Source organism: Mobula hypostoma, chromosome 19 (genome assembly GCF_963921235.1).
Source record: "Mobula hypostoma chromosome 19, sMobHyp1.1, whole genome shotgun sequence".
NCBI lineage: Eukaryota > Metazoa > Chordata > Chondrichthyes > Myliobatiformes > Myliobatidae > Mobula > Mobula hypostoma.
In genome coordinates this window covers 53,624,577-53,636,930 of record NC_086115.1, presented here as the reverse complement: position 1 = coordinate 53,636,930, position 12,354 = coordinate 53,624,577, and the positions used below count along the sequence as shown (strand labels likewise).

At 41.5% G+C, this 12,354-nt stretch overlaps 1 protein-coding gene across 13 annotated transcripts in view; it reads left to right on the top strand.

Annotated features, from left to right (window-relative positions):
- Nucleotides 1-12,354, top strand: part of LOC134359048 (uncharacterized) — a 279,403-nt gene that overhangs the window by 32,759 nt on the left and 234,290 nt on the right. For 12 of the 13 annotated variants that reach the window (XM_063071898.1, XM_063071901.1, XM_063071900.1 and 9 more), the window contains exons 3-4: nt 3,195-3,280; nt 4,936-4,995. In XM_063071898.1, the coding sequence (XP_062927968.1) occupies nt 3,248-3,280; nt 4,936-4,995 (93 nt within the window). In that variant the 5' untranslated portion in view covers nt 3,195-3,247. The remainder of the gene's footprint in view (nt 1-3,194; nt 3,281-4,935; nt 4,996-12,354) is intronic. The other variant, XM_063071897.1, reaches the window with a different exon arrangement.

Genomic DNA, 12,354 nt, shown 5'->3' with positions numbered 1-12,354 from the left:
GATAGGTTTGAGGTTGGAAGGAGTACATGAAAGCAAGATTTTTCACTTGTTACATCCCCCAGAACCCTCTCACCCCTCAAAAATACCTTGTTTTGTAAATTTATTGTGTTCTTTTCTTAGGACCGATGAGATTGATGCACGTTTCTTGCACTATTGATGGCGAAAAGCTAGAAGTAGTAACATGCAGATTAATAAGTATTTAAAACTAATTTTCATAGATTTCACAATTAATACTATCATTTCAAAATGGCAAGAAAGACAAAAACAATAACATACAGTACTGATGTTATTGATGACATTGATGAGTTTGAGTACAGAGAGGAAATTAAGAACTTGGTGGCATGGTGCGAAGACAATAACCTATCCCTCAACGTCAGCAAGATGAAGGAATTGGTTGTTGACTTCAGAAGGAGTAGTGGACGGCATGACCCAATTTACATCACTGGTGCGCAAGTGGAACAGGTCAAAAGCTTTAAGTTCCTCGAGGTCAATATCACAAATGACCTGACTTGGTCCAACCAAGCAGAGTTCACTGCCAAGAAGGCCCACCAGCCTCTTTACTTCCTGAGAAAACTAAAGAAATTTGGCCTCTCCCCTAAAACCCTCACTAATTTTTATAGATGCACCATAGAAAGCATTATGCTAGGGTGCATCACAACCTGGTATGGAAGTTGTCTTGTCCAAGATGGAAAGAAGCTGCAGAAGATCGTGAACACAGCGCAGCACATCACACAAACCAATCTTCCGTCCTTGGACTCACTTTACACCGTACGCTGTCGGAGCAGTGCTGCCAGGATAATCAAGGACACGACCCACCCAGCCAACACACTTTTCGTCCCTCTTCCCTCTGGGAGAAGGCTCAGGAGCTTGAAGACTCATAGGTCAGATTTGGGAACAGCTTCTTTCCAACCGTGATAAGACTGTTGAACGGATCCTGACCCGGATCTGGGCCGTACCCTCCAAATATCCGGACCTGCCTCTCGGTTCTTTTGCACTACCTTACTTTCCATTTTTCTATTTTCTATTTATGATTTGTATTCAAATTTTTAATATTTACTAGATTTTACTATTTTTAATATTTTTAATATTTGTAATCCAGGGAGCGGGAAGCACAGAATCCAATATTGCTGTGATGATTGTACGTTCTAGTATCAATTGTTTGGCGACAATAAAGTATAAAGTATAAAGTACTGTGCAGAAGATTTAGGCACATTTATATAGCAAAGGTGTCTTGGACTTTTGCACAGTCCTGTAGTAATTTTATGTATTGAACTGTACAGTTGTCGCAAAAAAAACATGATACATGGATGCGAATAAACCTGATATTGATATGGGCCTCTGCTATGGACTGAGAGTGGGCAGAGGGCAGGAAGTGGGAAACAACAAAGAGACATTCTGTAATGATCAATAAACTAATTGTTTGCAATCAAATGACCTTGCCTGGTGTCTCAGGACTGGATGTGTCTCTACTCGCGCTAATCCCCGACCCTGGCACTCCTTCTCTGCCACCTGTCCCACACTTTCCGCGGCGCTCCACCCTCACCATTCCCAACTTCCTTTGCTCCATCAAGTTCACAAATATGCTTTTTGCACCATGTTCACAAATATAGTACTGTGCTATACAGTGCCTATGAAAGTACTCACACCCCTTAGAAGTTTTCATGTTTTATTGTTTTACAACATTGAATCACAGTGGATTTAATTTGGCTTTTTTTGACACTGATCAACAGAAAAAGACTCTTTTGTGTCAAAGTGAAAACAAGTTTCTACAAATGGGTCTAAATTTATTACAATTATTAAACACAAAATAATTGATTACATAATTACTCACCCCCTTCAAGTCAGCAATTGGAGCCTTGCATCTGTGTGGATAGGTCTCTATCAGCTTTGCACATCTGGACACTACAATTTTTCCCCATTCTGTCAGATTGCATGGGGATCGTGAGTGAACAGCCCTTTTCAAGTCCAGCCTCAAATTCCAATTGGATTGAGGTCTGGACTTGACTTGGCCATTCCAGGGCATCAGCTTTATTGATTTTAAGCCATTCTTATGTAGCTTTGACTTTATGCTTGGGGTCATTGTCTTACTGGAAAAAAAACCTTCTCCCAAGTCACAATTCTGTTGCAGATTGCTTCAAGTTTACCTCCCAGGTTTCCCCGTATTTCACTGTATTCCGGCCCTTCGCAATAATCAGAATGTTTTGCCATTTTAATTACATCATAACTGAAAGTGGGTGTGGATTCTGGAGTTCAATTGCAATACAAAAGATATCCCTTTATTAGTCTTACTTAACTTTACATTTAAGGAGAACATACAAATTCCTTACCGGCAGTGGTGGGAATTGAACTCAGGTTGCTGGTACTATAAAGCATTGTGCTAACCACTATGCTTCCATGCTGCCAGATTAACCACTGTGCTATGAGGAGTCCCTAGAGAATGATAAAAGACTCTAGTATGGGTAAAATATTAAAACAAACTAAAGGATAAAACAGGGAAATATTCTTCAATCTATAAAAAAGTTACTCATAACCTCATCCAGTATCACTAATTCTCTTCTAGTAATTTGATTGTTCTCTGTTTGTCCTACTACTCCAAATTAACTGATCTATTCTGCATGTTAAAATAAAAACAATTATATTGTTAGAGGGAGTTGTCATCACTACAGGTGGATACACCCAGCTGTCTCATTTGTGCTAACCCATGTCATTAATTGTATACTGTATCAAATTACATCCAAACTCGAATGAAATTGAGAAATAAGCTTAATAGGCTGCTAAGAGGTTGGAACTTTAAATTAAATGTAAAGTTTAGTAAGAGTAATAAAAGGATTTCTTTTGTATTGCGATTTAACTCCGGAGGCCACACCTGCTTTCAGTTATGATGTAATTAAAATGGCAAGACATTCTGATTATGGAATTTCAAGATATCACTGTTTAATGTGTTTTTCTCCACATAATACTGTTCCAATCATAGAATCTTTCTGTTTCATAAATAATTACTTCCCAACTGTCTTTTTTCACCTGTCCTGAATAAGACAATGTGAAAACTTAGAAATTCTTCACTTAGTATGTGCTATTTGCTCTTTTATTTCCTTTCTTTGGACGTCCCAGGCTATTGATTTGTACTTTTAACATACCACACCCATTCATTTACATTTACTTGTCATGTGAATACATATTTTATTTTTTTTCAGTTCACTTTCTTCTCTCTGTCCTGTTTCCTCTCTGGCGTTGAAGTTGAGTCACAATGGGAAATGAAAGCAGCTCAATGGGTGACCAGGTGAGTCTCTGGTAACCTGTATACCGAATGCATGACATATAATATTTAGTGATCAATAAGTGATTTCAAAAGATTTCCAGTGACCAAGCATTTTTGATGCCAGGTAGGAAATATAGTTTATATTCAATTATAAACTTTAAGTGTTTTGTCAGATATGTGATTTTAATTACACAGATTTTGGAATCCTTTTATTTCTATGAAGACTTTCTGACTTAAAGTTGAAATTGCATTTTATATATACCATGAAATATTTAAGCTTTTCCAAAGGAACAATAGTAAAATATGTTTCAAAATATATATTGAAAAGCTGAGGTAAAATGTGACTGTCAGTAAAAGGAAATCTTGTACTAATGCACAGATAATGGGGGAGTTGACTGATCATTTATCCACACAATGTATACTGTTAGTGGGATGCACAGTTACTTTGTAAATAGTGTTCAAGACAGTTGGAGAATTCTGGGTCATTATATTATATATCCTGTAAATTGGTTTTGGCATGAGTTAATGTTATGTTATGGTTACTATGAATGTTGCCTTCACATTACTTGGTTTATTATTTCAAACTATGTAACCAATATGTTACAGAGTAGTCAAAATGATTAATTATGACAGTAGTCTAATTGTTTTTTTGTTGTGAGTATTTAATAGGGTTAAACGTGGGGATGTAGCACATTGAAACTTGTTAGAGAAAGTGGAAAGATTTATTTGTCTTCATGAACATTTCAATGTTTTATATCATAATAAGAAATCAAGGAAGAATTTTCCAATGTGTTGGTGTTGGAAACGTCATCTGACTGTAATGCCGATAGGGGATTTTTCACTTCTGGGTAAACTGCTTTACTGTCAACATTTGAAAAATGCTTCCGGCTGCTTAAAATGGTTTAATACCTGTAATACACAAGACACACAGTTTGAGATAACTTGTTCACTAAGTTCCCAAAAAAGCATTTGCTAGCCACTTCACCCGCACTCAGCACCCACAGAGAAACTAATATTTTGATCTAGTTTGTCACTGCAACTTATAAGAACTCGTAAGTGCACTTTGCACAGCACTGCATACATGCACACAACTCTCTGATTTGCTAATAAGCTGTGCGTTTTGTAATATATGTTTCTGAGGTGAAAAGCTACAAAAGCATTGGTCACTTTTGTGACAGTAACATCATGGGTAAAGAATCTCATTGGTGTGACTTAACAAATTTAATTTAAAAACAAATAAAAGCTAATAAGTTTGTCTAACATCTCAGTTATTTTGCTGTGATTTGATATAAGTTGTAGAGCAATACAGCATGGGATATAGGCCCTTCTGCCCATCAAGTCCATGCGAACCATTGGGTCCCAGTTTCCTGCATTTGGCCCATATCCCTGTAAGCCACACTCCTCCAGAAAGCTATCCAAGTGCTAATTAAATGATACTGTAGTATCTGTCCCAACCACCTCTTCTGGAATCTCATTTCATATGCTTACCACTCTCTGTGTGGAGGAGTTGCTCTTCCGGCCCCTTTTAAATCTTTGCTCTCTCACCCAAGGGCCGATTGAGGTTATTTTCAACTTAGGGAGTTTTACAGTTACGAAACAAAATCTTTGATGATCCAGTGCTGCAGGAGGTTTGGTTGGTCAAAATCTAGCATTTATACTGTGATTCATATTTTTAGCCAAAGGCTGCTGAAGCAGATGGAGTTACCTCTTCATGTCCAAATCAGGAACCTCCAGAGGTAGTGTTAAATAGTATTCTACCGAAGTATGTGCTTGCTTGAGCTTCATTTGCTCACCCAGAGTTTTGTATGGCTTGCCACTTTCCCAGTGCAAATCTGTTCTTTTGCAGTGATTATCATGCTTACTCATATTTCAGATATTAATTCAGTGCATGCAACCTAACATAATGCAAGGAATAATTGATTTTACTCTGACTACAATAAAACATCTTTGTGACCTACTTACACATTGTATTAATAATGTTAAACTGCAGGCTTTGACTGAATGTAAATTGCTATCATTAACCTCAAATTGCTTATTTCACTTAAATTGTGCTGGTACAAAGCATGAAATAAGTATGTACAGTACCTACTGCCCGTTACACCGCTGGCATTTGGGCAGCAATGAAAGTCCTCCATCTCTGGCAGTGTTCAGGGCTTCCTTCTCTGTCTCAGTAGCTTCCTCTCGGTTTTCACTACTGTCAGCCATGGAGACTCAGGAACACCATCGCACTCAGATACAGAAGGATTCTTCATTGCTGTTCCTGTTGCAATTTTGTTTTAACAGTCAGGGCTGTTAGCCTTGAGCTGAACCCCCAGATTTGGAGGACCAGTGGACCACCCTTTGTCTGGCCTCTACCCTTTGACCTGTTTGACATGGGTGATTCCACCAAGAGCCAAAGCATAAAGCCCTGACTCCAGCCAACACAGGTCTCCAGGTCACTGAGGCACGCAAGCCCCCAAACTGCGGCAAGGTTGTGCTCCTGTTGGAGGGAGGAAACGCCTAGTTGCAGTTTAAATCTGTTTGCTGTTGTAAAAGATGACATTGAACTTCACAATTGTACTTGTGGTCATTGCTCCTTGTCTTTACATGCAGCTATCATGTGTTAGTCCACCAATGGGAAGAATGCATGAAAGGCTGCGATGAAGCTTTCGCGGCACATGCCAATGATATTAACCCTGGTTTGATCCTCCCTCTGAAAAGTGTGGTTATCAATTTACAATAAGTTGTGCAATGATGATAGCTAATGCCAATTAAGAGGCAGGATGTGTGGTAAAAAAAAAATACATTGCGACCACAGTTGGACAATCCACTCCAGGGGTACGTGAAAAGAGCTACTTTTTAATCAGGGCGGCGATCGAGATTTTGAAGGCAGAGTTTCGCAACGGTTTTTCTGAGTTGAGGAGCGACCAATCAGCAAGAGGGGTTCATTAGAAAGGGCCAATAAGAATCATTCATGTGCAAGCGGAAGAGCCATTCATTTGGAGTGTACCAGACTTTAGAGTGGCTTGGCTCATCAGGCTTAGGCGAGATCAGGTTTGGGGGAGGTACACTGTCTTGTCAGTGACCCTCTCTCTGTCCTTATTTGTTCGTTCCTCATCTGTTAGGGCACAGTAGATTAGTGAGAATGGCTCTGGGGGCAGTGTTTTGTTCTGTGTGTGGGATGTGAGAGATCTGGGACGCATCCAGTCTTCAGATAAACACATCTGCATTAGGTGAGAGTTGCAGCTCCTGAGAGAATGCATTAAGGAACTGCAGCTCGATGACCTTCGACTCATACGGGAGAATGAGGAGGCGAGAGATAGGAACTACAGGGATGTAGTCACCCCTAGGTTGCAGGAGACAGTAACTGGGTGACTGTCAGTCGAACGAAGGGAAATGCACAGCCAGTGCAGAGTATGCCTGTGGCCTTTCCCCTCAATAATTAGTATGTAACTTCAGATACTATTGAGTGGGACGGCCTACCAGGGAGGAGCCACAGTGACTGGGTCTCTGGCACAGTGATTGAGTCTGGCGCTGTGGCTCAGAAAAGCAGAGAGGTGAAGAGGACAGTACTGAGAGAAGATTCCTTAGTCAGAGGGACAGAGGCGATGTTCTGTGGGTGCGATAGAGACACCCAGATAGTACGTTGCCAGGATCAGGGATGTCTCGGATTGTGTCCAGGGCATTCTCAGGGGTGAGGTGAGCAGCCAGAGCCTTGGTGCATATTGACACCAAAGACAAAGGTAGACTAGGTGAGGAGGTCCCGAAGAGACACTTTAGGGTACTAGGTAGAAAACTGAGGAACAGGACCTCCAGGATAGTAATCTCTGGATTGCTGCCTGTGCCACGTACCAGTGAGGGTAGGAATAGGATGATTTGGCAGGTGACTGCATGGCTGAGGAACTGGCGCTGGGGGCAGGGGTTCAGATTTATGGATCATTGGGATCTCTTCTGGGGAAGGTATGACCTGTACAAAAGGAACAGGTTACACCTGAACCTGATGGGGTCCAACATCCTTGTGGGCAGGTTGGCTGAGATATTTGACAGGGGGATGGGAACCGAAGTGATAGTGCCAAAGATGAGGTGGTTGGTTTACAAACAGAGGCAATGTGGAGTGAGACTCCTAGCAGAGAGAAACTGATGAAAGGGTAAAATTAAAGCAAACAGAATGAGTTGTAACATAAAAGGCAGATAAGATCGAAAAAGGTGAATACAGGACTAAAGGTGTTATATCTGCATGCAGTATACAGTAAAACGTCGATGAAATTGTAGCACAGTTACATATTGGCAAGTATGATGTTGTAGGCATCACTGAATCATGGCTGAAAGAAGATTATAGCTGGGACCTGAATGTCCAAGGATACACATTGTATCAAAAGGACAGCCAGGTAGGCAGAAGGGGTGATGTGGCTCTGTTGGTAAAAAAAAATGAAATTAAATAATTAGAAATAAGTGACGTAGGATCAGAGGGTGTTGAAGCATTGTGGATAGAGCAAAGGAAGTGCAAGGGTGAAAAGACTCTGATGGGAGTTGTATACAGACCCCCAAACAGCGGTAAGGATGTGGTCTACAAGTTACAACAGGAGATAGAAAATGCTTGCCAAAAGGGCAATGTTACGATAGTCATGGGGGATTTCAATATGCGGGTGGATTGGGAAAATCAAGCTGGTGCAGGATTCCAAGAGAGGGATTTTCTAGAATGTCTACAAGATGGATTTTTAGAGCAACTCATGGTTGAACCCACTCAGGGATCAGCTATTTTGGATTGGGGGTGGTGGGCAATTATCTGAAGTTAGAAAAATCAATATTTACATCATTAGATAGGAGGCTACCCATATGGAATATAAGGTGTTGCCTCTCCAGCCTGATTGTGGCCTCATCGTGGTGGTAGAGGGGGGCACGGACTGACATGTTGGAATAAGAATGGGAAGTAGTTGATTGTTCTTTCTTTCCTCTCTTTTTTATTGGTGTATACTTCAGATAAATATTATGTGGAGATTTGTGGCAAATATGATTATATGATATATATGTACAATATCTGAAATACATCTTATGGAAATGTTTGTTTGATGGTGAACTTCAATAAAAAATAAATTACAAAAAAAAAGAGAATGGGAAGTAGAATTGAACTGGGTGGCCATCTGGAGATCCCGCTTTTTCTGGTGGACAGAGCATAGGTGCTTGGCGAAGCAGTCCCCCTATCTACATTGGGTCTCACCTATATATAGGAAACCACACTGGGAGCACCAGATACAGTAAATGACCCCAACAGACTCGCAGGTGAAGTGTCGCCTCACCTGGGAGGACTGTTTGGAGCTCTGAATGGTAGTGAGGGAGGAGGTGTCAGGGCAGGTGTAGCACTTGTTCCACTTGCAAGGATAAGTACCAGGAAGGAGATCAGTAGAATAGACAAGGGAGTCGCGTGGGGAGTGATCCCTGCAGAAAGCAGAAAGTTGGGGGAGGAGGGAATGATGTGCTTGGAGGTGGGATCCCATTGGAGATGGCAGAATTTATGGAGAATCCCATTGGAAATGGCGGAAGTTACAGAGAAAGCACCAATACCAGTAGTTCAAGTAGCTTCTGTGAGCAAAGACATTTGAATAGAACTTGAAATATTAAAGATAGAACATGTTTGCCGATGTGAAGAGTGGAGTTAAAGTTGAATACTAAAGACCTGTCCCTTTTGCAAAGTTATTACAGTAGAGTTTCAGAATCAGAAGCAGGATTATTATCACGAACATATTGTGAAATGTGTTGTTCTGTAACTTCATACAGTGCAAGACAAAAAAGTTACTATGATTTGCAATAATAAATTCCTGCTGGTGCCTGTAAGGAATTTGTATGTTCTCCCTGTGACTGTGTGGGTTTCCTCTGGGTACTCTGGTTTCCTCCCACATTCCAAAAGCGTACCGGTTAGTAGGTTCATCGGTCATTGTCAATTGTCCCATGGTTAGGCTCGGGTTAAATCGGGGGCTGCCGGACGGCACGGCTCGAAGGTTTGGAAGGGCCTATTCTGTGCTGTATCACAATCAATGGAAAATAAATTTAAAACAGAAATATTGCAAAAGCGATTTAGCAAGGTAGAATTCATGGGTTCATAGGCTATTCAGAAATCTAATGGCAGAGGAAAAGAAACCGTTCCTAAAATGTTGAGTGTGGGTTTTCAGGTTCTTGTATCTGAGAAGTTGTCCCAGGTGGTGAAGAAGCTCGTGCCCATGATGGATCCGGCTGAGTTTACAGCCCTCTGCAGCCTCTTCCGATCCTGTGCATTGGGGTTTCCATACCAGCAAGCGGTCAGTACCCTGCGGACTGGTCCATTGTCTGTGGATGTCCGGTTCACCTGTCCTCAGTGAATCATCAGCAAGGAGGTGGAAGCAGTGCCTTCTAAACAATGCCACTGAGAGAGTGGCTTTTACTTATTAAAGGCTTATGTATGAATGCCCGGTTTGGGGTTGCCAGGACCTCATCACAGCCTTGGTCCAAACATAGATTATAGAGCCAAATCTTACAGGTGTGCTGAGCGTGATTGCCCTTGACATCAAGTCAGCAGTTGGCTTTGAGTGAGACACTTGGAGACCTGGTAGGACTGAATTCAGTGGCTGGAGTCAAACCTCACAAAGGAATACCATTGTAGACATCAGAGTCAATCATATCAGTCCCATAACCTCAGTGTAGAGGTTCCTGAAAGTTGTGTCCCATGCCAAAATATCTTAGTCTGCTTCTCATAGAAACTCCATGGTACGTTTACAAGTGAGGATGTTCACTGATGGTCTCACAGTCTGAATTCTGTTCACAACTTGTCAGTAAACTAAGTAACTTGTGTAATAAAGGTGGTTGCCGGGCGTAGAGAAGACCAGAGATGAAGATGGAGTTGAACAAAGAATCTTTACTGCAGGATTTGTTTGTAGGGAACTTGAGAATCATAATCATCACCATCAACACACACACACACCCGCTCACCCACCCAAGAAGGAACTTAACTGGAGAAACAAAACAAGGCCCTGGTGAAAATAGTCAACTCATAATATTCCTCCAGTGGAGGAGTAAAGTTGGAGCCTGGAGGGATCCAGCGCCCCCTGGTGATCAGCCCAAAGCTTGACGCCTTGTGCCTGCATGTAGCTGGAACCAGCCAAGACTCAGTCATGGGCTGACAAGTGGCAAGTTTGAGCCACTGAAGTGTCAGGCAATGCATCTCTCAAATGAGGAGCCACCTACCCTTGGTATCAATGGCATTACCAACATGAAGTGCATTTTGTAATTATCAACAGGATAAAGGAGGGATAACCTTCTAAAAGTATAATGTAGTGAGTCCTGCATTCAACCAAGAAGAACCAACACTGACACCAGCCAGTGTTAGAAAGCAAATGTGACAACGTGAATGTTCACCGGACAAACTTAATCTAGTTAGTATAAAATACGCAAGTGATAGCATAATTTTCACCATGAACTACAGTGTAGTTCAAAACATAAAACCATATTATATGTTTGCCACTAGAGGACAGTGTAGTATAGACAATTTTGATTAAATCTGCTGTGCCTAAAACTGAACATGAACAAGTTTTAAATTCACAGTGGAATTAAAAATTGTTCTCTGGATACTGCTTTACTGATGAATTGCAAACTGGAAGCACGAGTATGAATTGGCCAGAAATAAGATGATGTGGCAAATGTCATTTTATTTCCATATTGCTTTGGATTGAATTAAATTGACTTTATTTCTTACATCCTTCATATACATGAGGAGTAAAAATCTTTATGTTACGTCTCCATCTAAATGTGCCATGTGCAATCATAGTAATTTATAATAATTTATAATTAATAGAACAGTCAATGTAATATAGAGTACACTTAAATCAGCGTGAGTTAATCATTCTTTTGGCCTGGTGGAAGAAGCCGTCCCGGACCCTGTTGGTCCTGGCTTTTATGCTGCAGTACCACTTCCCGGATGGTAGCAGCTGGAGTAGATTGTGGTTGGGATGACTTGGGTCCCCACTGATCCTACAGGCCCTTTTTACACACCTGTTCTTGTAAATGTCCTGAATCATGGGAAGTTCACAACTACAGATGTGCTGGGCTGTCCGCACCACTCTCTGCAGAGTCCTGCGATTAAGGGAGGTACAGTTCCCATACCAGACAGTGATGCAGCCAATCAGGATGCTCTCACTTGTGCCCCTGTATAAAGTTCTTAGGATCTGGGGGTCCATGCCAAACTTCCTCAACCGTCTGAGGTGAAAGAGGCGCTGTTATGCTTTTATCACCACACATCTGGTGTGTATAGACAATGTGAAGTCCTCGGTGATGCGGATGCCGAGGAACTTGAGGCTGCTTACCCTCTCCATTAATGTCAATAGGGGTTAGCCTGTTTCCATTCCTCCTGTAATCCACAACCAGCTTCTTTGTTTTCGTGACATTGAGGGAGAAGTTGTTTTCTTGACACCACCGTGTCAGGGAGATGACTTCTTCCCTGTAGGCTACCTCATTATTGTTTGAGATAAGGCCAATCAATGTAGTGTTGTCAGCAAAATTAATTGGCAGATTGGAGCTTGGGTGACATAGAAAGAGGTTATCCAGCCCATTGATGCCAAATCTCAGCCCATTCATGGTTCCCCACTAATTTTCCCTGTAACCTATTCTCTCGATATTCCCAACATCCTCCTCTTATACAGATTCTACCACTCAGTTGGCTGGTTTTTTTTAGATTATGAGAACACTCAGTCCTCTTTTATTGTCATTTCGAAATGCATACATGCATTAAGAAATGATACAATGTTTCTTCAGAGTGATATCACAGAAAACAGGACAGACCAAAGACTAACACTGACAGAACCACATAATTATAACAAATAGTTACAGCAGTGCAAAGCAATACCATAATTTGATGAAGAACAGACCATGGGCGCAGTAAAAAAAAAGTCTCAAAGTCCCGAGTCGATCGACTCCCGAGTCCCCGATAGCAGGTGGCAAAAGGGAGAAACTCCCTGCCATAAACCTCCAGGCACCATCAACTTGCTGATACCTTGGAAGCAGCCGACCACAGCCGACACTGAGTCCATCCATCCGAAAACGTTGAGCTTCCGACCAGCTTCTCTGATACAGCCTCCCAAGTGCCATCCTCT